This window comes from Alosa alosa, chromosome 8 (genome assembly GCF_017589495.1).
Source record: "Alosa alosa isolate M-15738 ecotype Scorff River chromosome 8, AALO_Geno_1.1, whole genome shotgun sequence".
In the NCBI taxonomy this organism is placed as follows: Eukaryota; Metazoa; Chordata; class Actinopteri; order Clupeiformes; family Clupeidae; genus Alosa; species Alosa alosa.
In genome coordinates, this window is record NC_063196.1 from 17,106,503 (window position 1) to 17,132,522 (window position 26,020).

Sequence of the window (26,020 nt, forward strand, 5' to 3'; positions counted from 1 at the left end):
TCTCTAGCAGTCATTATTCAAATACGAAGGTTAAAATACAAATCAGTCAAATTCGCATGCCTAAATCATTTTGGTAGTTACTTTATTTATTTGAAGGCAAAAGATAGTTTGAATGTTATATGTTCTAACATCGCCTACCCATGTATTTTTCGGAATGATCAGCCATAATATTTTCATTTAAAATAGAAAAGAGCAGCTACTGAATGTGTGAACGGCACCCTCTTGTGGACGGTAAATCTCAAAGACAAGATGCCCTTTGGTCCTCCAGCTAACCAGCTGGTCGGACTGCTGGTACCCACTGGCGGTGCTTTCACGCGGCCTGATCTGTCCAGATGTTCCCTGTGCGCTAGTGAGGTTAGACCTCGATGCTCTTCTGTTGCCGCATTTGTGATTTTCTGGCATCCCTTTACAGTATGTGTTCTTTACTGTCTTCGTAATATTTCGAAGGCCTGGTTGTTAGATGCACCGTCTTCTCGCGAGAATCCAGTAAATATAATTTCAGTAACAAACTGGATGTTACCAGGCTTTTTCGACCGGCCCATTGTAAACTGTTAAATCAAAATGGTTTAATATTAAGTGCTCAATGTCTGCTCAGACATGAGCTGATGTAAAGCCCAAAATAATTATTACGCTCAGCAATGTTGAAGGTTGATTGCAGCTTAATGTAAAATATATTTACCAGGTGATATTTAGAATTTGGGCACAATTTGCCCTTATAAAATCCGTACCCCATAGGCTATATTTCTCGCCGGGGTTCCTGTAGCCCTCTATATTTCTGTGAAAATTGTAATAAAACAAATATATTGCTGTGACAGATTACGTTATTTCATGGAGTACAACTCTGTACAACACTCTAACCGACAGCACGTTTTTGGCGCATACTTTTCTTTGTGCCACTGTCCCCGGGCCTACCGCATACGCGTGTTTCCTGAGCCTCAGTATAGGCGAACGAGCCGTTCCCATAACGTCGGAGTATGAAATAAAACCGCAACAGAACCGTTGATCGGGTTGTGATTACGACTGGGGAACGATCTGGTCAGTGAGCGGCGTGGCTGTCGCTGTAAAATAATGTCCGTGTTCTTCCAAACAGAGGACATCGTATGCACCAAGTGCATCACTGAAAAGCAAGGACAACCATTATAGCCTATAAGAACCTATAAGAACCATATTTTAGTAACTGTGGCCATTGAATTAGGCTACTATCATTAGCCTGGATGGTCAGAAGATGTGTCCTTAGTTACCCTTTGCTGAACATGATGGGGTCTCGACCTGAAGCAACTGAACTGCTGCAACATGTTCGAACCGAATTTAGAAGTAATTCTTAGCAATTACCATCAAACATTGAATGTGGGTTCGATTTGCCTCTTGTGTTTCAGTTTTATGTAAAACCGCCCACATGAAAATTCCTTCCATAATTTAATATAACAATGAAGAATTGCTAATTGGTTTGGGGGGAAAACGTGTTCCGGTAATCAAGGCCTCAATCTTTTTTGGACAGGCCTAAATTTTACATATAGGCTGAAACAGTCAATTGACTGGTTTTTCTATAGGCTACACGACTCGCTTTTCTGTATTTCATCACCTTGTCGGAAATGGCATTTCAATTTAGGATTAGACTATGTGTCACCTCAGTAGTCTGTCTGGGGTCACCTCTACATAATTGTAATAGTTAGGCTACTCTTTTCATTTTACCTGATGTAGGCTAGACCATACCTCGATTTAGGCTATTTATCTCGTTTCTTTTAAGTCTTAATTGATGAATAGTTTCCGCACAGTCTAGATTGACAAAGATCAGACTATATGTTTTCATACTTAACTAGACTCCGTTGAACTATTTGTCAAAAAAATAGCCTACATAGGCCTTTGTCGAAAATAGGCAACAAAATATGACAATCTCCGAATTTAAAACGAAATTTCCCATGCAAATCTGTCTTGAAACTAGAATAAAAATATTGATTTAAACAATGCATCATTAACTATTTGGGCTATTAATAATTTAATCTGTATTTAAGGATAGCCCGTAATAGCCTACAATGCACAACAATTATCACCGAAATAACAGATGACCTTGGAAACGAAATCTCAGTCTGAGTTACCTAACAAAGCCGGCAAGCTCAACTGAATAATTTTGAAAAGAGACAGCAGATGTATCGGGTCGTCTTATAACTACAAGAACATAATGAATGATTGAATTATGTTTACTGCACCTGACCTATTTTCAAATATGATTCCTCACTGGCGTTATCAATCAGGCAACAAAAGTTAAAGCATTCATAACATAGGCCTATACGCGTAAAAGGCATCAAATGAGGTCAAATGGATGCAGACTGTTCGTCTACACCGATTGGCGTTCCTAAAATGTCATGTTGGCTATACATAGGCTAAGACACTTTAAAAGACTCACTCAAACTCAACGGAGTCTGAGTAAAACCCATAAGGGCGAAAACTAGGGCTAGTTCATCTTGACAGGCCTAAAGCGACAATCTCTTGAGGCATTACATGATGGGCTGTCTATTTAAAATATTTGTAGTCCGCTTCCCTTACAACGCATGGGTCAGTTGTTTCGGAACAGAAATGTAGGTTGATATTCACATTTTCCAAGATGAAACCTGTTTCCATAGATTCTGCTTGTGTGTGGAAATAACCGAAACCCTGAATGTCATGTTACACAATGATTTTATTGCCAAAAACACGTTACAACAAGGATGGAGATAGATGTACAAGTTTGCATGCATGCATTGAAACGACCTATTTGTTAAATATAGATCTGTCAGCAAGTGATCTGTTCAAAGTGATTATCTAGTAGCCTACTAATACCCGTTGCGTCAAAGAGCGCCAGGCACCTTTGCAGTCTATTCTGACTTGTATAAGTAGGCCCCGCAACGCACCTGTTAGGACCGGCTATTAACAGTGACACTGGAACCTGTTTCTGTAGTATTTATTTTATTTTATTTATTTACAATCTTAAACCTTTCTATTTTCCACCTGGCCGAGCGAAAATGTTCTACAGAATATGGAAGCCCGGGCTGTCAGTAACCTCCGATCTTCACATCAGTGTTCTCTGAATGAGTAAAGACGCATCACAATCTTATGTTCGCATCCGTTCCACTGAACATGTAGGCTACCCTATTTTATAGTTCAGACAGACGCAGATTCTAAAACCCTAAAAACCCACAAACAGCCCACAAAATAGCAAAAAATACGCGTCGGCTGCGTGGGGCAAGATAATAGATCATTCACCTTCACAAGCCTGTAATACGAAGATGTCAACATAAAAAAGACGCCATAAGCAACCCGCCTGTCCGCCAGTGTATAACAACACTAATATTAAACCTATATTTTACGTCCTACACCATCTTATCGCCGACAGTTACCGTCTCTCTTGGCATTCACCGCGTGCCTTAATTGTATGGACATTTAAATCAAGGTCCGCTGTGAACACGAAGAGAGGCAGGCCCAGTGTGATCCTCCGCATCGTCCCGTGTCAGTCAAACCGAAACCACAAACGACCCGTGGTCCATGCGCGGAGAGCAACGGCAACCCGCCTTCACGCTCCGATCCTGCACCAAAATGCCGACGTCCTCTTTCAAATGGTGTTGCATCAATATCCAGTACAGCACTGTAGCGCACATGCATCACTGGGAAAGGCGTCAATGTCAGCGTTGCGAGCGCAGCCATGAAAATCGCCCCATCCAGAATTATGACACTATATAGCCACAAGAACGTCGAAAAATGGCTGCAGTAGTCTATACCTCAAAAACAAAAAAAAGGAAACGTTTGGACACTTCTATGTTTACATTACCCCTTCCAGGCACCCCTCTCAGCGGCTTGGAAAGATATATTTCCTTTAGAGGCTTAACGGGCTCCGGTCCTGTAGTGTTGCGAGCAAAGGCCCGAGTGATTGCAATAAAAAGAAAGAGCTCTCTGGCTTGCTGCAGTCGGTCCTTTTGCTCAACTCCCAAGAGATACAAAAAATAGAAGAGGGCCCATCTGGCTTCTCACCAGCTTTGTCAAGTCTTGCATACGCCAAAATGCTAATGACCTAGATAGCTCATGCAAAATGCAGCAGAGGTAGGAAAGAGGGGGGTGAGAGCGGCTGGGCTACCAGAGTCATCCCCGCCTTTTGTGGGGGTCGGGCGGGGTGTACTGGGAGGTGGGGGCAGTTGAAAGCACCTGCACCGGGAGGGGGTAAGCTAAATATTGGAGATAAAACTGGAAGATACAATTTGTCAAATTGAACCTCGCACTGAGACTGATCCACGACACGCGCGTAAACTAGAATGAAACGACAAGATGTGCTCTGTGCATTTCGTCCTGGGATAGATAGAAAAAGAACATAAAGCATGAATATATATAAAATTATATAAAATTGTCACTTTGATTTATTACTATAATTGGCTGCAAACATTAGTTACAACGTTGTAATGCTACACATTTGAATGACATTTCAATGGAAAATGGAATTTAAAAACACCCACTCATATAGCCAAAATGTAGTATGGCCAATTGAGAACAACTTACATACATCTCTTGCGTTGCCTTTGTTATAACCTAAAATGCAGCCTTTATATCTCATAAGCAGTCCGTATATCCGACCGTGTAGATCTGTCCGGCCACGTCCTGGAAGCAGCACTGACGGTGTAACGAAGAAAAAATTGTCCTTTCATTGTAACGAAATGTCACATTGAGGGCACGCATCCTATGCTCTTCGCGTCGTGACACGGAAAGCTGTATGTCCACCGATAGTGATACAACAGACAACACTGAAAAAAGTAGGCTAGCCTTCCTCTCTTTCTCTCTCCCCCTCTCTCTAAGCTGAGGAGGGAGAACAAAAAGGCTCAGGTGAGAACAGCTCACAGCTTGGAAGCAACAGAGCTTAGGCTACCATGCAGAAGGCTCTGTAGCAAGGCGCGATCTGACAGAGAGGAGGAGAACAACCCAGTTTATCATAGACACATACTGTAGCCACATCGTGGTCACAGGGCTCCCTGCGCGGCTGCTCACCCACCTCCCGCTCTTCTGAGGATTAGAGGAGCAGAGCGCAATAGCATCTGCCGGTTGACTAAACAAATCAGCGCTTTTTCAAACGGGACGCTGTGCTGTCACTCATGCAGTCATCCACTTCTTCATACAATCTCTCTTTCGAACAAAATGTACAATTACGATCTTAGGCTAATACAGTGTAATCAAGGTGTACGATGAATACTGACAAAATGCCAGGTGTTTTGAAATGGATGCATACAGGGCTCTGGCTCAAAAACCACACAGCGCATTTTTACAATGTATTTGTTGTTTGATAGCCTATTGGAAATATTAACAAAAAGCAACCCCATTCTAATTTCACCGATGTCATTGTCACCATCTTCCCGAAATCCCACAGAAATGTGACACTGAATGATATTTTGGGATAAAACAGGTGGGCGCATTTTCTCTGGTCTAGTGAGACCTATTTTTTAAGCAATCTTTGCTCTTGTGGAATGCAGAATTCTTACCATGTGTAGCCTACGCCTGACCAGAGCGAATGAATTATTGATGACGCTGGAGCCGTGGCAGTGTTGAATTGTATATTTTCATTCAATCACACGTTACATAAATATTTTGCTAACATAGCGAGAAACCGCCTAAGCAGAATAAGCCCAAACGTGCGATCCAAATGCGCAAAATCTTCCCATATGGCCCCGTTATCTGTGCATTCAGTCCTCCGTGCTTAAACCAACAGATACAATTGATTTGTTTAGCAGATACAGAATAACAATTGCGTATTTGTCATTAAAAGGAGACAAATGTACAATTGATAAGAACCTCAATGTATATCTGCTGTGTATTGGAACTGTTTATAATTTGGTGCGTGAAATGCACTTAGTTACATTTTACAAGCTGGATTATTTGGACTTTTAAACGTGATGGAAAATGTGTCATAATTTGCGTAAATGATAGACATATTCACATTCGTCTAATGATGCATTTGATTTTGCAACTAGCACTTTCTGTCATAGTCTTTTCAGTCTGTCTAGAGTTTTGTCCATGCGTAATTGGTTTTAAGGTCAGCAAAGGTCTACTAATCCTCTCTCGTGAAAAATAGTCGTCTGCCTCACGCGTGCCTTACATAAAAATTATTCGATGCGCAGGGCACTCCAGATGGCTCGTCTTTGGAAAAGCAAGTGTAAGCAATCCACTTCTTTGTGTTGACCTATATTGTCACAATGGCTATCTGGTGCATATGGTTCAGAGGCCTTCCAGGTGGTGAAGGACAATCAAATCAGTTTGGCACTTAAAGACAGAATAATCCAAGTGCAATATGTAGATATCATCTCGCCAGTCCAACTTGTCTACCTTTCTTAAACGTGCGGTTGTTGGCTTACAGACATCTTAAGAATGGGCCACCTCATTGTTGGCCTGTTCAAAGCAATAATTGCACATTGACAGCACATGGTTATTTTTCAAATACAATGAAATGCAGTTGTCAATTCATCTAGACTAACTAAAGTCCTTTAGTCACTTCACAGCTCTTGGCCTGGGCCTATGTCTATTTTCAGTCATTTAGCAACAAAGAAAATGGATTAGCCTACTATGTTCATTTCACCTTTAGGTAAAGAACTTCATCTTTGTTTCTCGACCAGGCTATTCAGTCTGTTTTTTTTAATCATCAGTATTTTACCTCTCTGGACCAGACTACTTCCTAAATTACAAATGGAACTACCTCAGTGTTTGCAAGTCTTATTTGTGTCAGTCATTGTCTAGTTTGTTTAATTATTTGAAAATCCCAATTCATGTTGATGTATATCCACTAAAACAGTTAGTTATATGTTGACCCAGCACTCTATGGATTAAATCTACTGGTTAGATTTAGCCTTACTGGAAATAAAAAAAAATAAAACATAAATAAATATGCAGGCTGTGTTATACAGGGACGGAGGAAGCTTTGACCCATTTCTAGATGAAAGTCTGGATTCACAGCTCTACTAGTTCCTATTCACCCTGGAATCGGTAATGGTTGCATTTTACCATTCAGTTCCAGTTTAGATCAACTTGGGAGAAAATTGTGATTAGATTCCTGCTGTGCCATTCAGAGGACATTATTTTGCACTGGTAAAATAAAGATCAGTTCTTTGTTGAGGGAGCTTAAAAGGCCCGGCTTCTTCTTGGCCCACTCATAAAACTGATAAAACATAGTTACATTTAGAACACTGCCCATTGTTAATTCCTAATTAAGTCATACAATATTGAGTTTAATTTTTTCCTTCAATGACTCAGAATGAAACTCAATTTTAATGGATAATTATGCAATGTAACTACATAATCCAAGCCCTCAGTAAAAGTCTTGTTCCACTTAACTCGGTGCAGCAGTGCACAAGGTGTGTGTGTCTGCATGTACGTTTTTTCCTGTGTTGGAAGGAATGGTGTAGTGATGTCATTTTGTCACCAATACTTAATATATGGTATTGATTAAATATGAATATTCAGATGCTGTCTCATGAAGATCAGCATTGGGATAGGCTACCAGTTAGAGACAGGATCAGTAGGCAATCTAGCCTGTGTTCACGCACAACTGAAGTGAAATATCATAAAATGTCATAAAAGTTCCATACATTTGCATGCAATTACTTCTAAATCTGACAGAATTTAAGGACTAGCTAGCCTATCCACTCCAAGTTCTAGTTCATGAACAGGATTTCCTGACACAAGAAAACTTTATTTGAATAGACAAAACAATATCTAGTTCAACAGCCTAAAGACCAGCTTTAAGAAGCAATTCACTCTAATATCAGGAAAATTGAATTTCTTACATTTTGGGAATATGGGAAACATTTTAACTCAGATAAAAAAAAATCTATATATTTATTAGATTTGGAATGCATAGCCTATCCTTATCCTACTATCTGTTAGTTTAGACTAGACTACCACTGCGTCAATCATTCAAAATAATCCTCATACATATCTCTGCCGGGCGTATATACCGGTAGGTAAACCGACTGTTACGTTTTACAGTCCCTTAGTGGCCAACAATGTGCTTTACCATGAACACTAATCTGTCCGAATACACAATTTCAAATACGCACACAAAAAGTAATATGGTAAATTCTTCCTGGCGTAAACGAGTTAAGTAACGCACCAAATGATCAAGTTACGCAAGGTGTCTTATGTAGTTAGCTAGCTTCAGCTAGCATGCTTCAAACTGAGTTGGAAGCGGTGTCTTGGCTATGGTTGCTTTGACCCGTGTGCGTTTGATTTGGCGACATTTAATCAACAGCAGAATGGGAGATATGTCCTCCAAAACGCAAATGCCCACTCCTGAAACTGCTCTACCAGGTAGAAAGGATGCCATTAAAGTTTCAGGTAAGTTGAGAAACGTTACGAATTTAGCTTCCATCAACTGTCTGTTGAAAGCTAACTAGCACGCCGATGCTAACTTTAAGAATAGATAAATGCGTCAACAAAATAAAGCCATTCAGCGCCAGCCCACCAAAACCACAAAGCAATCTAGAGATCCTGTTGTGGTCCAGAGAAGCATGAATGGCTCACACAATTAAAATACCATGCCCCCGCTAACAGCACATCTGAGAATGTAGCCTAGCTGCAGAGCCAACTAGCACTGCATGCATTGTTTTTCCGGCACTTGCTGTGAGCATGCGTAACCTATATGCGCTACATTCATGCACCTTTATCTATGCGTATAGTACGTCTGTAGCCCATTCAGTATCCCACTTTTGGCGTTGTTCAAGGGTACGTTGCAAGGGTTAGCCTATGTCTAGAATACATTAGATAAGCTTAGATTAGTGAGTGAATGTCGACCCTACTCTGATTGTGAAGGTGCCATCTTAAAAGGTTATTGCCTGTCCAAGTAGAAATGCTAACCCGTGCAGCCTTGGCTTGTTTCAGCTTTTGAAACACAAAGTGGTGAAAATGACAACTCTAAGCGTCAAAGTCCCATTTCTCATTTGTTTTCTCGCATATTTATTCAAAGGGAACTAAAGGCTTGCTTTTCACACTTATCTGCTGCTCGTCTGCAGTGACACTCATCTTACCACTGCAAAAGTGGCACTTCATTAAAGACCAATACAACCAGTGATCAATACCACTTTCAGCGTCTGGGCCATTTGTTGAACGCCCAAGGTGTCATAAGAGGACTAACTCAGTCATGATGTCATCCATAATATTTGTGCTTTTCATCTGTGTAGCTGCTCTTTCTCTACCTGGCTAAATCAGCTCCACCTGTTGAATCATGGCCTTGCCTATGCCTGGGGTGTGAGGCCTATCATTAGTGATACAAAACAAATTTGGCAATTGTTATATAAATTGATCATTGCCTTCTGTCAGGATGCAAATTCACCACACTCAGGCTAAGACTCAGGTCATGTATTTAGGGTAGCGATTTTCAATTCCCAATGTGGAGAATGCATAATTCTCAAAGTATTAAAATATCTCTCAGCAACACTTAGTTTACATTAAAGATTAATTTGATTTCAAAGAGCAGAATGTGTGTGTGTGTGTGTGGGGGGGGCATGCTTTAAAAAAAAAAAATTGCAGGTTTTATAAGAAGAGCTGACACAAGCTGTTTTATGTAAAATGGCCAAACGTGTAGATGGGGAAAGTAAAACATTCAGTGGAAGTGCAGCAGGCGTAGACCACGGCATGTCAGCCTGTTGGACAACATCAAAAAGCCATCCTGGGAGAGGTGAGGGAAAATGGGATGGGCAGTGCATGGTCTATAGCTCCTGTCGCAAGAAAAACAGAAAATGCATGAGCAATTTCTTTGGAGTCTAGTGATTTGGCAAAGGACCGAGACGAAGTGTCCCTTGTAGCCTTCCTAAAGTGCCTTTCACAAGCTATTAACCTTCTAAATGATTACGTTTATTGTAGATGGCTGAAAACACCTTTGTTATTCAGTTGTCAGTTTGTTGTTGAATGGGTATGTGTGTGTGTGTGTGTGTGTGTGTGTCTTCTTGTCTGTCTGCCTGTGTGTGAGTATGGAGAAAGAGAAAGGTGACAGAATGACAGAAAGCTTGAGAAATTTGCAAACTTATAGCACAGAGGCATTGCACCGCTGAGTGTCTGACTTTGACTAAAGAGCCATAACTTTGAAACTGGAAGATGATGCCTAAAAAACCCATGGGTCATCAGAAATGACATGTTAACATTTTCTTTTTTTTTTAAGTATATATTTTTGGGCTTGTTATGCCTTTAATGACAAGACAGTGGAGAATGACAGGAAGTGAGATGGAAAGAGAACCCGGGTCGCTGGCGTACAGTGCAGGTGCCCCAGCCAGTTGCGCCACAGCTGGGGCCAACATTTTCTGTACAAGCATAATCCCCAGTCTCCTTTGAGATGTGTTTTACCACCAGCTTTAAAAGAAGAGTAAAAGAAGAGTAGGCCGTAGGTACCCGTACCTAGGCCGTACCGTAGGTGCTAAAATGTGTAACCTCACACTGCCTAAGGTATGAGCTACACCAGGCGCGTAACTGAAGCGTTCCGTTCGCGACGCGTAATATCCATTTTAAATTAATGGTCTATTTTTTTTCGAACATACGCCCCACTGTCACGTCTGGTGTAGCTACTTCCATTGATTATAATGGAAGCTAATTGTTGCAGCAGACGCAACACGAACGGAACGCTTCAGTTACGCGCCTGGTGTAGCTCAGCCCTAACTCAAAATCCACTGCTTTCTTTGTGGCATACTGGATTCAAATTGGGCTGAAGGTAGCCCAATTCTAATGAACTAATATAGCTAATTAACCAAATAGGCTACATCATATACAGTGAAATCACAAGGGGAAAGGGAAAGATGGGTAGTGTCGATCAGTAAAACTGGTCAAGCCCACTAGGGGAGTGAGGCATACTTAACAGGTTGGCTTTCAAATTAGTGTGTGTCCTCAGATAAGCAGTACTCCATTGCTGCATTGCTGGTATTCCATTTACAATTTTCTACAAGCTGCAGTGAAACTGAGCTTGGGATACTTAAACCAGGTGACCAATTTCTCTTTCTTGCATTCTGTCTGTGCTGTGCATCTATAGTAAAGATTGTTTACGGTGCTTTGTCAATATACAGATAGTGTGTTTGTCATGTCTTGTTGTGGTCTGAATTTGGTTTCAAGATGCGACTTGATGAGAGTTTGGTGATGTTGCCGTGGAGCTGCTGCGGGCTGCTTGTGATGCCTCTCACACTGCCTCTGGGGCGTCACACTACTCGATGTCGGGAGATGGAGGTGAACGACGGCCGGCAACTGCCATTGCCACACGGTCCTGATTACCAGCCACAGCCTCCCCGGGCTTCCCCTTGGCAACGGCACAGGTTCGGTGGGCTCGAGGAAGGTTGCCAGGCGACGTGCTGAGACCCAGATGCATGTGTCTCGCATGCAAGGCATCCTAACGAAGCCTGTGCGCCCCCTGCTAAAGGTCACACATGTTGCTAGATGACATGGTTGTTCGATGGCGAAGTGCGTTGCTGTGAGCTAATGCGTATGAGTGTGTGGCGGTGGACATGTGAAAGAGTCTGCACATAGACGTATATGTGTGTGAGCTATAGTTGTTTCTGCAAATTCTTTTTAAAATCGGTGTGTGTTTGAGTAGTGAGTGTTTGGGTGCACACATGCATATTGTATGTGTGTATGCACATGGACATATAGGTGTATGTGCTAGGCTAGTTGTTTCAGGGAATTCTTTTCAAAATGATAAAACTGTCAGCCAATCATACAAAAACTTGGTTGTGTGAGTAAATGTAAAAAGTGATACATATTTCTGGTCAGACAGATAAGATTTTATGAGGTTTTGCTGAACCCTTTTGGCAATGGCTGTCCATTTGAAGGCAACATTCTGACAAGAAAAACACAGTTCAGTCCATTTATTTCATACAGTTTTCACCCGGTGTTTTGAAACCCTTTCATTTTCACAGAAAGTTTGTGATAATGGACTCAACCATGGCCATGTTAAATGAGACCTACAAAAAGTGAACATGATTGCCTGTCAGAGGTTATTGAACATTTAAGCTTTCAAAATGTTTGGAAGCGGTTTACTTTTTTTTTTTTTTTTTAAGTTTGCCAAGTGTTCAAACAGTATTTTTTGTACATTTCAACACTATAGCCTGAAACTTTCAATTCAATTCAATATGTCTGACTGCAGACATCAATGCCCAAGTGTCTCTGTCAAGGCTGACCTTTGTAGAAATTTGTATAATTTCTATAAAATGTACATTTTTGCAGATTGCCCCAATGTGTGTAATCGGTTTCTTCCACTTTCAAAGAGTGGTTGCAAACACTAATTGTATCATAAAAGTTTTATGGATGATTAATGGGCTGAGTTTACTGAATTATCCAGGCAAAAAAGTTAAATGTCACAAGGATCTGCATAGCGCACAAGCCTCATTTGAACACATCTTAATGATAAGAAACCATGGAAAAGCAGGTATCCCTCACCATGGTATGGATGTAATGATCAGTGCCTCAGAAGCGTCTGTTTAAACTGTGCTGCTAATTAAACACATGCCTTTAAGACAGCCCTGCAGGCAATCAACTGTGGATTGGTGTTATGTCTGTCAGGCCAAGCCGTACTAGGGTCATTCAGTGTCAAATCAGATAAGGCTGTTGCTGCACTGTCTCAGATTTTGTTCAAACCTTGTCTATATCATGAATTGGTCCTAGTTTTGAAATCCTATTTCTTCATGTTTGTTCAGCCCTTGATATTTATTTAGTTTTAAAGCCTGAAAAACACATTGTCTGGGAAGCAGTGTTTATTCAAATCCAGCCCAGACTTTGTAGGGTGAAAGACAAACATATTCTTAGTATGACTAGACCATTAAAAGTTGCATGGTATGACCTCATTTTATCCTTAATATCTTCATGTGCATTTGTTGTGGAGACCCCAAACATTAATAAAGTATTGTATGCAGACAAAATACTGATGGATGCCATGTGGGTAAAAAGACGAGTTTACAAGACCCTCAGCATCACTCGTTTTGCACTTTGTTTCAAATCTAGGGCCTTACATATAAAGTGGGCATGCAGTACAACATTTTAATAGGCCTGTTATACTGAGAAAATGTTTGTGTTCTATCCTGCAAAGTTTGAGCAGGTTAGGAATAATGCAATAATACTTTTAAAAGATATTATCGTCCACACATTTCCCAAATCTATGAAAGCATTTGAATTTGATTTTAGGACCTAAACATTATATAGACATAATATTATAACTTTGAGCAAAATCTGAGACAACGCAAACACAATTTTTGTTTGTCTGATTTGACAAAGAATGACCTATCATACAGATTTACACCATGTAATAGGGATGTGTGGTGTCGCATTGTGGAGTGGGGTGATGGGGCATTGTGGGTGGGAAGTGTTGGAAGTAAGGGCTGCTGGGTGATTGAAATAGTGTTGAGTTGGCATCAGTGTTGCAAGCACCATGACCACCCCCCACCCCCCCCTTTTGTCCCCTCCTATCCAAAGGAACACGAGGTACCTTCTTGGCATGCAGTGAATAGACCTGGCATCGAAAAGCTGCGGTTTTTTTTTTCTTCACCCACTCGTACAGACATCTCAGAGGCTTGTGGGCTAGCAGGCAGGCGCGCGAGAAAATCTTTCGAGAATTGAAACTTTTGAGTGCCTCTGACCAAGAAAAGAGTGGAGAACTGGCTGTTTGGGAGAATAAAGGGGAGAGATTACAGGAAAAGAGGAGGGGGCGTGGGGGTGGTAGGGCAGTTGTAGTTTGACTAGCAGGGGTACCAGTCATCACACATGTGTGAATGCATCTGGTGTTTTATTGGGGGTGGGGGTGGGGGGCTAGGGGTTGCAGAAACAATGAAGATGGTGGTCTGATGCCAGCGAGGGAGACGGGCAGAAATTAAATCGCGAATCCGTTTTTTGATCGATGTACCCAAATCGTCAGTTTTTCCTCCTTTCTTTTTTTGGGGAGGGGGGCACACATAGACGTGCACACACATGCTGGAGCTTCGCCAAAGCTTCTCGGGAAGGTTGCCATGCCGAGGGAGGGAGGGAGAGAGAGAGAGAGTGGGAGAGGAGAGGAGAGGAAAAGAAAGAAGCCAAGAGAGACTTGGCAGGGCTCTCTCACAGTCTCCTTTGTCTGCTTGCTCAGCTTTGCACTAAGGAGATCAAAAAATACCCTGGGTGTAGCAGCGCTATTTCGTTGCTAGAAAACAACAACAAAAAATAACACCCTACCCAGAGAGAGAGATTTTCTTTGGCGAAACTGGGGTACAGGGGCGTAATAGCGGCAGCCAATAACCAACGTCTTACAACTTACAACGGCAACTATTTCTTGATGAACTACCGAGATGACCATGACTTTTTTTTTGTTAAGTGACTGAGGCAACTTGATCAGGACAACCAATAACAAGATGACGACTTTGGAAGTGCTACTCGGTGGTCCGTTTGGCGACTGCCAAAACTCCCGCAAAGGGCGAAAAACTTTCAGCGGCTCCACTCCACTCCACCCGGGATGTGCTCAATCCGCTGGACTCTCACCGACCCGACCCATTTCAGAGAAATCGCTACTGAACCTGTGGGTGGTCACACTCTGAACCAGACGGTCATGGACAGTTTGCAAAATCAAGGCGGACCCCTCTAACATCCGCTAGCCTTTAGCGAGGTAAGCAATGACTGAGGCTAGTTTCCGGGAGGGACAGGATTCCCCTTGGTGGAAAAGGTCTGTCTGGACATCTGGTGCCTGTCTGGAAACCGTCTTTGGGGCATGTTTTTGGATGGTCCAGAAGGTTCCACATGGTCCAAACAGGAAAGGGACAGATACTTTGGTGGAGGATCTTTGGAGAACGTGTCTGGATCTTCTGGTGGAGAACCAAATATAGATCTTGTGAGGAAAGGCAAATGTGGATCTTCTGGTGGAGAACAAAATATGGATCTTGTGAGGAGAGGCAAATACAAATCTTCTGGTAGAGAACCAAATATGGATCTTGTGAGGAAAGGCAAATGTGGATCTTCTGGTGGAGAACAAAATATGGATCTTGTGAGGAGAGGCAAATACAAATCTTCTGGTAGAGAACCAAATATGGATCTTGTGAAGAAAGGCAAATACGGATCTTCTGGAGGAGAACAAAATATGGATCTTGTGAGGAGAGGCAAATACAAATCTTCTGGTAGAGAACCAAATATGGATCTTGTGAAGAAAGGCAAATACGGATCTTCTGGTGGAGAACATGGAGTGGCATTTTGACCAAGAGTTGACAGCCATGTTTCTTACTGTGTTCCTAGTCCTATATGGCACCACAGCTTTAGTCAAGGCCCTAGTATATTTTCATCCCTGACTGTGATTAGTGGCTTTATTTATTTAACACAAAATGAAAGGAACTCTCCACTTCAAACACTTGGCTCATGGCCTCACTTTTGAAGCACGCTGGTGAGACTGGTAAGTTGCATGTGGTGTGTCTTCTCCTTTAGATATGAATGCTTTTGGCTGTCTACCAGTACCACAGGAGAGCCTGCTTGTATTGAGATGTGTCAAGTCATCCCTCCAACTGGTGCACTGATGTCCCTTGGGGATGACACTTCTGTGTCTGTCGTTTTGTTTTTAATGTCTTTTTTTTCCCCACCTCCATTTATGAAAGGGAGTTTGGCCCACACTGTTGTCAGGTGCAACTTGAAAATCTTCTAGAGAGATCATTTTCAGTCCCAATGGTGCCTTGTCTGCCATTTTACTGCCATCACTTACTGCTTCAATGTCTCCCTCTCCATCTCTCTCTCTCTTTTTCTATCTCGGTCTCTTTTTTTTAAACTTCCACCTTGGAATGTGGTAGCGTTAGGGTGGTTTCACATGTGTTCCTGATCCCCCTGGGACGCTCTCTTCGTCCGCTTGCTCTCCTGCTGTCTCTCCTGCTGCCTCTCCTGTGTGTCTGTTGTGGGTTTTCACTGCCACACTCTCACGCTTCATGGGGCTCTGTCACCAATCTGTCCTTGAGTGCCGAGCCGAGTGAATTGTCGCCCATCTTAAGACTGTGAGTCCTTGATTAATGGCTGCCTGAGGGGCTAATATAGTCCTTTATTTGCCATACCTCCCGTCTGCGCCTCAAGGTTAGTGTTAAATCAGAGCTAAGAGAAATGAAATATTGGACAGATGTGTCACAGTGTCTAATCAGTCCCTCCAGGAATTTGCGATGTTGCGATCGCAACAATTAACGCAAATTCAGCAAATCCTCGTGAATTCTGGGCGACCTCGCAATTTTGTCCAAACACTGCAACTTTTTTGCAAATTTGACCAATCATCATGGTTTCCCCGTGAAATTTCACCTACCACAACAGCCCCTCGTGCAGAATATTGACTCAGATGCCACACTCACTTCTGCAGACACCAGAGACTGCCCTATACTTGTTCACTCCTCTGCAGTTTTGATGATAATAATAGAATCAATAAATAGAAGGCTAACGTTAATGATCTGCTTTACTTGCATCTGTCATCTCAACCTAGTGTTGCTAACCTGCCTAAGCTATGAAAGTAAGTTAATTAAGGCCTACTTGGTTTACTGACATTTGAGTAGGCTACAATATGCAACCATTGGCAAACGTTTACACCTGGAGATGTCCTTTTAGCTTGTGTCATGTTTGCTAGCTTGTGGGCTCAGTTTGTGTAGTGCAGTGCTACCAAAATCATAGAAATTAATAACATTGTAAGACATTTATCTCTTCTATGATCCAAGAATGATTTCATACGAGTTATTTTATAACATTTATTTTAACTAATGACATAGAAACCATCCCAAATTCTATCCACGTGATCGTAATGCACTATGCAAAAGTTATTTCCAGTCGTAGCCAACACAGTGAGATGCAAGCGTTCAATCCACTTAGATATGTTATTACGCTACTCTCACGTCCTTAAAGTGGCAGGCAGTCAATTAGACTTACACACCACCAATGTAATAACATAACAAGAAAAGTGTAGTCTAATAGTTTAAATCAATATGAAATTACTAGATACTTAGTTGGCTATCAGTAATTATGCAAGTCACAGAATATGAATTATTAAAAAGATATGAACTTAATATGAATTACAACATATATGAATGTATTGAAACATATGACATTATGCCATCTCTTTAGGGGGCTGTCTTTTTTAGACAGTTCTACAAAAGGTTATAGGCCTACTGCTTTGTGAATTACCCCAGTCAAAGTATTTACACAAATAAAGTAGGCCTACTTTGATTTTCTGTAACCCTTACTATTTACCTTTACTTATCCTTTTTAATAAGCATCAAGATGATCCGTGTAATTTTGGTCTTACGAACCTTAATTACCCTGAATTGAAAAAAAAAATAAAAAACAAAAAATCACAACTATTTGTGCAATTTTCACTTCCTCTCGCAATTTCTTTGCAACAAACAGCTAAAAACACTGCAACTTCCATCGCAATTTTTTAGAAAAGTTGTCGCAAAATCAGGCATTTTAGATCGCAACAATCTCAAAAAATCCTCGCGAAATCCTGGAGGGACTGTCTAATGGCAGGTGAAGAGGCTGCAGGGTTTGTCTGTCAGGATCTCAAGTGTTAATGCTGAAATGACCGTATTCACACTCCGCTAAACATGTTGGTCAAAGAGAGCTGAATATGTACTGTATTTTGCTTTAATGCTTTTATGACATGCCATCACTGACATGCGACGAATAAGGCAATTCAGGGCAATGTTTAGTTTGTTTTTGTGGACTAATTTGTTATTTGAGAATTGTCTGTGAATGTATGCCATTGAGGCCTTGTAGGTGAGAGGTTTTGTGACATAATTGATGTTAAATGATGACAAACAAATACTCTGCAGCATTGGCAACATAGTAGGCTGAGTAGTTTGGCCTTTCATATGCAAAGTATGGCTATCTTTGTGTCTAATGCAGCTTTGGATGAGGGTCTCATAATGCCATGAGGGTGGAGCTGGACATTTTATTTGCTCAGAAGTTCAGAAGAAAGTACAAAAAAAGTTAGTATTATGGTATTTGGAAAATGCCTCTTTTTTTACTACACTGTGTTTTGCAGATGATAGTGGGCCTGCCAGAAGTGGAGATATTGACTAACCATTCTTTGCCGTGGTTGCTTAGAAAGTCACACAATCATATTTTTAAAGACACAACCTTGTTCATAGTTCAGTTTCATTTAGATTTAAAGACTATCTCATATAGAGTTTGGTTAAAGATTTTCATGATTGTCAGTGCCATAAAGGTGGAATGGTCATCATGGACAGCTGAACACAGTGCCGGTGACTTGATATCAGCATGCTGTTTAAGGCATACCTGGCTCGTCATGACACTTCGGCCTGTGGAGGGTCCAAATGATGTAGGAGTTATTAAGAGCTCTACTAGTAGAAACACATACAGTATATCCATGTGCCATTAGGCTTGGGATTCCATCCGGCCAGGTCACAGATAAACATCAGCCTAGGAGCCCTCGCTTCTAGAAGGTCTCTCCTGTTGTCATGGTATTCACTGAAAGCTTCCCGTCAGGTGATCATAGTCAGTGGGAGACTCCAGTGTGCTACTCAGCCACCCACCCAACAGCAGAGGAGTGTGAGAGCAGGATGGAGAAAGTGAACGTGAACGAGTGGAGGACAACCACCTTGCTCATTTTCCAGGCTTCACTTCACCCAACGCTCAGCCATGTGTGCAAAGCTTCTCCCATGAATTATTCACGCTCCCTCATACAAGTCATGTCATCCCAAATTCTCTCTCTCTCTCGGCAACACACCTTTTTATCCAGCATCTATAATCCACGCCCTCCCTAGAAAACTAATATCACATTTTATTTTCGGAGAATCAAAGGAAAGTAATGCTGGTATGTCTTTTTTTATATATATATTTAGAAGGTTTCTATCTTCTGAGTGTGTGTTTATGCTTTCTTCAAAAGATCCTACTAGTTAAGGGTCTTGTTTTATTATTCATTTCTGTAGACACAGATATGTAAATTGCAAGGTTTAGTCTTCAGGAACTGATAACTGTTGTACAGTTATGTTACGACCAATCGTCTTCATCCTGCTCTCTTCATGTAGCAAAATTACTTTGTGATTGATGCTTGTGCAGCATCATCGAAGACCGAACAACCTCCTTTTGTGTGTGGAAAGTGTGTGGTACGTGACTGCATTCAAGTGTGAAACCAGGCTATCAGGACTTTTTTATGTGTATTTTGACAAAGCACCAGGCCCTGCTTTTAGTATGTGTCGGGTGGTCCTTGGATAGTGTGCCCCAAATCTGTCTGTGGTTTGGAGAGTGGTCCAGTCTGTTATGGGCAGTCATGTGTGTAAGATCTCTGACACGCTCTCAAAGATGTTTTCCCCCGGCCGTGTTGTCATTGCTTAACGCCTCTCGGTAAGTGCTGCCCCTCAATTATTGATAAGCTCCTTGAGCCCCTTCTTTTGTCACCCTGTTGCTAAGGATACTCGCTATGAACTAGACGAGATCAGGTGCAATGGGAGGTCGATCACAATTAACCTATCACAAAAAAAATGTCCCCCGTTTGAAGACAATCGGGCGCAATCAGGAATCATTATTACAGCCCTGGGTCCCAAGTTTTAATTAAATGAAAGATTGTATGTAACAAGTTCCATTCATTACCCCATCTCTCCAGGTAGGGTTATTAATATGATTAATTGGGCCATGGGGATTCAAATGAAAGTCTGTTTTTGTGATTTTTGTAAATGTTGTATGGAGAGCACCTTTGAAAGCAGGTGGTGCATATGGATGTAGTGTTACTTTGTTGGTACTTGTCGGTATTTTGTTGGAAACCTCCTTGAAGGGTTTTGCATTTTGTTTGGATATGTTGCTGATGGCATCATCAGTGGCCACAGCAACGAAGAGAAATAACCGAAGACTTTGTTGGTATTTGCTGGTACAGAACCCATTGTGTGTGGAGGGGAGTGGATCTGGGACACCAGACACCACTGTTGAGCTTTCTGGAGGTGTTGTGGGCCTAATTCAACAAAACACAGATGAAGGATAATGCCTGCTTAATAACTATAGTGATAATGCTCTTGTTCTAATGGTGATGTTTTGTTGGTGATTTTTGATGGTAAATAGCATTGCTTGTTGATTGCCTGCCATGGGAAACCCCCTACCGATAGCACACAACAAGAAATTTAATACCTTTCCTATGTATATCTGAAATCCACTCGTCACATCACAGACATCTTATCCTTTTATTCTAAAAGAGAGACAACGTTTTCAGCATCACAAGCAATAAAGGAAGATGGGGCATTATATAAATTTGTGTACAAATGCCATAAGAGATCAGAATCTCCATTGCTTGCTCACTAAAAGCCTTGTGAAAGCCTCTTGTTTATGAGCCTTTACATTTTAAATAACTGCTCAAATGAACTGAATAACAGAACAGCAGAATCCGAGATTGATTTTTGCATCTCTGTTTCTACAAAATGCATAATCAAACTGCCCAATCTAATTAAAACCTTATCTAACTAGGGTATATTTAGAGAACACTTGAAATGTTAAATACAGTAGTTTTCTACCGAGTTTATTGCCATCAGTTTCAAATATTGATGAGACATAGAACTAAGTGTTGACTGACCATGTTATGCTTTTCCTGACAGGAATTATAGTGTAAATGAAACAAGTGCTAAAGCATGCTTCCAGGTCCATGGTAATCATAGTGTTGAAGGCATCTGTACTGTGCAAAATCAGGATGTCATTACACTACATGCCATTTGGATTCAACTCAACTACATCATGTAATTATAAGACTGTAATGTTTTTTAATATCCTAATTAAAATATTTTTTAATTATCTTTATCTGTATAAATTAGATGACTCCTTGGAATATCAGTTAGTAATCTTTGATTCTTTAATTCTATCATCCCAGGTTAAGATGGCTACTATGTAGACTAGCCGTTCTTTGGCGTTTTTTTAATTTTATTTATTTATTTCAAAACATTACTGGATGTTTCCTTCATGCAGTCATTCAATCAGAGAATGTTTCAAAGACTCTGACTGGTCTATAAATAAGATTGTGGACTTCTGTTCTTGTGAACCGTGGAAAGGTGGTCATTGACTCATTGGTTGGCCGCATCTTGCACCATGTCAACCGTCCCTCTGCTGGAGGTCTCTGATGTCAAGAAAATAATCTCCAAAACCCTTTGCAATGGAGGCTGGCTCTAGACCTAAGTGTTAGAAGGCATGTCATTTTTATAATGTAATACATGATCATTTTCTTGTTTGGCTTTGGGCGCTTGACCTAGAATATGGGTTCACCCACATGCTGTGAAAAGTTTTGTCCTGCAGCATTGTGCTTCTTTTCCGCTAGCTGACCCTTTTCTATCGCTTTTATTCGGGCTCCGAGCTTTTTTTTATATGTTGCATAACGTCACCTGACCTCCCTCACAGTGGGTGGTTGGTACTGGAGGTTTTGAATGGCAACGATTAAGCAGTCTGGTTGTGTAAAGGGCTTTTAATATGCAGTTGCAGACATACACACACACATACGCACACTATATAGACCCACTGATCTATATAGTATACTCACATACACCTTTCCCTCTCACCCTCTCTCTCTCTCTTCGTCTCTCTTTCTTTCTCTCCCTCGCTCTCCCTCTCTTTCTTTTGCCACCTCTCTGTCTTCTGCCTTGAGCGGTCACCACAGAAACGCGCTCGGTTACCATGTGAACACACACGCTCCCATCACGCTGTCTGCTGGAGTTAAATCATCGCTGATCAAGCCCCCCCCCTCCAGCTCCTCTTGCATAACGCCTGTCAATGGGATAATGACAGACTGAATGAACACTGTTGTTGTTGCTGCTGCTGCTGCTGCACACTGTCACCTGCTTCTCTGGAGGGGACCTCTTGCCACAGAGCGATGTGAGATGACATCCTCCTAGAAACAGCGGCCGGGCTGTTGATGCTAACTGCAAGAAACAAAAGTGCAGTGGTCACTGCAGACCTTTAGGAAGTGGCCACCCCGCATAAGGGCATTCTGCCTTCAGATTCCAATACAATGGAAGCCACAGAAATCACGTTCTTGTATGACACAACATGGTGTTTTTGTTTGATATGATTCACCTGGCTGGGTTTTAAATGATAGATGGTTACATGCTTGCTATATTTTAAATTGGGCTTTTAACCCAATACTACCAGGCAGGAATCTGTGGGAATTTGTGGTTCCGGATATGATCCTTGTCGATTTCTTAGTCATCTTAATTTTGTCTTCAGAGCTGGAATAACCACGTAGCCTAATAGAAAGTACCCTGAGCAGTAACATTTTCAGGATGGGTGCCACAAAAATGTAATTTTGTTTATAAAGGGTTTCCTCCTCTTATTTCATCTTTGGGTAAATATGTACAATACCCCCAATAGACGTAAAGAAATCACTATGTTTTATGCACATTTACACTGTGAAAGAACTTTACTTGGGCGGTTGTGTGAAATCATGACAGTTATTTCGTCTTTCCTCAGACCTTACTTCCTTTGTTTGGTTTTCAGTCTTCAGTAATTTGGCTCCCTGGCAAGACTTGAATCAAAAGGGCTATCAAATTTGAATCAAAAGGCATCTTTGATTGGCTGGGCCTTGGCATAACGCAGCATCTCTCATGATCAAAACTGAGGATCTTACGGAGGTTTAAAGAATTGGGATAATGCGCACTGTGAAAGATTTGGATTTGGCCTTCAGATACACCGTATATAAATAACACTTCCAGCCCCTCAGAGGAAACACACACACCTGTTTTTTGGCTGTTGAAAAGAACTGAAGGAATTAAAGATGTGATGTAGCCTGGGCCTTTCAAAGTGTTTCTTCTTTTCTCCCCCCTGCATCTCTGGGGTGGGCAAGACTCCCTTTAATCCACCCGCAGTAGGACTCTGGGAGGAGGGAGAACCACAGGAGAACAGCAGAATGGGAGAGAGAGAGAGAACCAGAGATAGCCAGAGAAGGGCCATGTTTAATGTTGACGCGTAAACCACAGATGACGAGAGAGGGGAGCGGAGTCTTTCTTTTTCGGTCGTGCCACAAGATGCTCCCTTCTCCTCCACCTCTCCTCTCTCGGCCATGCTGCGTCCGACCAATTGACCGTTTCAAGAGTTCCATTATCAGCTATTGTTCCCACAAGGCTTCCGTTTTAACATTCCATATGCTATCTTAATGAAGCGTATAGATTGGGAACAAAATAGAACGTTCAAGCATTGTTTTTGTTTTTCTTATTGAAAGGGTCTATACGTGGCTCTGGTTACCATGTCACCCCCACCCCTCTATTTCTACCCTCAGTTCAGTTCTCCATAGTCATCGCCTGCTCTTTGGTATAGGGCCATAGATTTCACCTGAAAAGAAAGCAGATACCTCGTCAAAATCCACGTGTTAAGTGAATGTTTCTCCCCAGATACTAAAATGAATTTGTGTATAATGCTACAAACACAGTAGTCGTGTGTTACCATGTGAAATAAAATGCAGTGGATATCTAGATGTAGAAGAATGAAGAGCCATAGAATGCAACCTAACACAGAAGAATATTTTGTATGGTTGTCCATACGACAGCTTCCTCCTGGCAAAAAAAACAAAACAAAAAAAGGACTGTTGAAAAACATACAAACCTGAAATAAAAAAAAAAATTCTGAAAGGGATCCAAAATAGATGTTTTCATCCGATGGTTCAAAATACATCCTTGGATGGGCCACTCCTGAGGCAGGATAAGTATTTTGATGAGTATATGAGTTCAGCAGCATCATTGCTAGCTTGCCTCCTGAGGGCTTATGAATGCTAAATGGGTCACATTTATATTGCATCGCTCAGACAGCACTCTTGGAGGGCTTTACATTGCATGAGTCGGGTGCGTCTGCCTAGCAACAGCAAAGAATGCCATGCAAGGTGATTGTCCACAGCTTGTAAGCAGTGTCTGGGTCAACTACACTCAGACAGGCACAAGAGGTGGGGGTCACCCTGACCTTGCCTTACCCCCTAACCCAGAAAACCTCTAATTCAATCTCTTGGCCAACTGTCTTTTTTTTTAAAAAACAAATCTGAATATCATATTTTTAACCTTTAATGGACATTGGACATTTTGGACAATGGACATTTTTACCCTTTAAAGGACATTGAATAGTTGACAGGATGGTGGGAGAGGATGGAATGTGGGCTCGGGATATTACCTCAAGCCGAACTCAAACCTGGGTCCCATGGGAACTGGGCGCGTACTGTATATGGGACTGCACACCAACCATTGCACTACGGCTCCTCTAAGCAACGGTCTTTTCCACATGCAGCACACGCTAACGTTAACCTCACCAGATAGCAGTAAGAACCACAGAGTGCTACAGGATAGCAGTGGAACCGCAGAGTACTACAGGATAGTAGAACCACAGAGTGCTACAGGATAGTAGAACCACAGAGTGCTACAGGATAGAAGAACCACAGAGTGCTACAGGATAGCAGTGGAACCGCAGAGTGCTACAGGATAGCAGTGGAACCACAGAGTGCTACAGGATAGCAGTGGAACCACAGAGTGCTACAGGATAGAAGAACCACAGAGTGCTACAGGATAGCAGTGGAACCACAGAGTGCTACAGGATAACAGTGGAACCACAGAGTGCTACAGAATAGTAGAACCACAAAGTGCTACAGGATAGAAGAACCACAGAGTGCTACAGGATAGTAGAACCACAGAGTGCTACAGGATAGCAGTGGAACCACAGAGTGCTACAGGATAGCAGTGGAACCACAGAGTGCTACAGGATAGAAGAACCACAGAGTGCTACAGGATAGCAGTGGAACCACAGAGTGCTACAGGATAGCAGTAAGAACCACAGAGTGCTACAGGATAGCAGTAAGGCGGGGATCACTAGCCAGCGGCAAGCGGCAGATTTCCTATTGTTCTCTATGGTTTGGCAGCGAAACAGTGGCAATGCTGGCGTAACGCTAGCGTTGAGCAAGCTGAGCGTTGAACTTGGTTCAACTTTCAAAGTGCAAGGCGAGCGTATTCAATTGACAAACCGTTTGTGTTCCTTAGGTACGAGACAAAACTTATTATGGTCTGAGCGTTGCGTTACGTTTGCCGCTGCGGCTTGCCGCTGGCTAATGTGATCCCCCGCCTAAGAACCACAGAGTGCTACAGCCATTGTCACACCAGGAGCTGATGTTCCAGAAACGGGGCTGTTTTCTGGGTCTGTTTTGTGCAGCGCTGTGACATTTGTCTGGAATGCCTCAGCTCTGCAGAAATGACACTCTGTGCTCCGTGGCGTTCTTAAGGAGCATATCAGCACATCGTCTGTGATCACTGATGTCAAAAAAAAAAAACCCACACTCAACTGTTGAGATGAGTGTCAGTTCTGTAGCAGGCATCGTGGAAATAGAGCTTCCCCGAAGACTCTCCTGGTTTCTCTCTCGTGGAGAATGGAGGCTGCCATGTCATTGTGAGCCGGCGAGGTTCTCGAGATGTCAGAGATGAGCAATTAGTTGAAGGGGGGCTCTTGTGCTTTTAATGCTTTATTTAGTGTCAGAGGGAAGTTTTGTGCTTCGTCAAAACAGAATGGTGAAAAAGTGTACCACTGTGGTACCACTGGGGGTTCTCTTCTCTTTCTTTCTTTCTTTCTTTCTTTCTTTCTCTCTCTCTCTCTCTCTCTCTCTCACTGGCTCTGTCTCTCTTGCCCTCCCCAGTTTGTCTTCCTCTCTCCCATCCCCCCTACACTCTGATTGGTCGAATTAACTCTGCAGCCTCCTGTTGTGAATAATTACTTTTGATCTAATGCGGATCTCTCACTCTTTCTCTCTCTCTCTCTCTCTCTCCCTCTCTCTACCCCTCACTCTATCTCATTCTCTCACTCTCTCACCTTTTTTCCTATCTCTTGTTTCTATTGCACTCACTCTCCAATGTTTTTGATCCTCCACATCACACACACACACACACACACACACACACACACACACACCAGGCTGTATTGTAATGCAGGCAGTGGTGCAGGCTTTTGCTGAATGAGTGGCCAGAGGGGCTTTTGCTGTGGCAGCTTATAAGTAGCCCGGTGCTGCTTAAATGATCAGCTGTCAATGGAATGCACGCTTAGAGCACTCCAGTCATCAGCCCATGTGCTACAATCAGAC

General features: G+C 42.1%; 1 protein-coding gene across 3 annotated transcripts in view; it reads left to right on the top strand.

The window, feature by feature from the left end:
• The first annotated feature begins 8,146 nt into the window (after nucleotides 1-8,146).
• msra (methionine sulfoxide reductase A) overlaps nucleotides 8,147-26,020 on the top strand; it is an 87,363-nt gene continuing 69,489 nt past the window's right edge. Inside the window, exon 1 of one of the 3 annotated variants that reach the window (XM_048250713.1) lies at nucleotides 8,147-8,337. In XM_048250713.1, coding sequence (XP_048106670.1) covers nucleotides 8,202-8,337 — 136 coding nt within the window. In that variant the 5' untranslated portion in view covers nucleotides 8,147-8,201. Of the gene's footprint in view, nucleotides 8,338-14,231; nucleotides 15,374-26,020 lie in introns of those variants that run through there. The other 2 variants (XM_048250711.1, XM_048250712.1) reach the window with 2 other exon arrangements.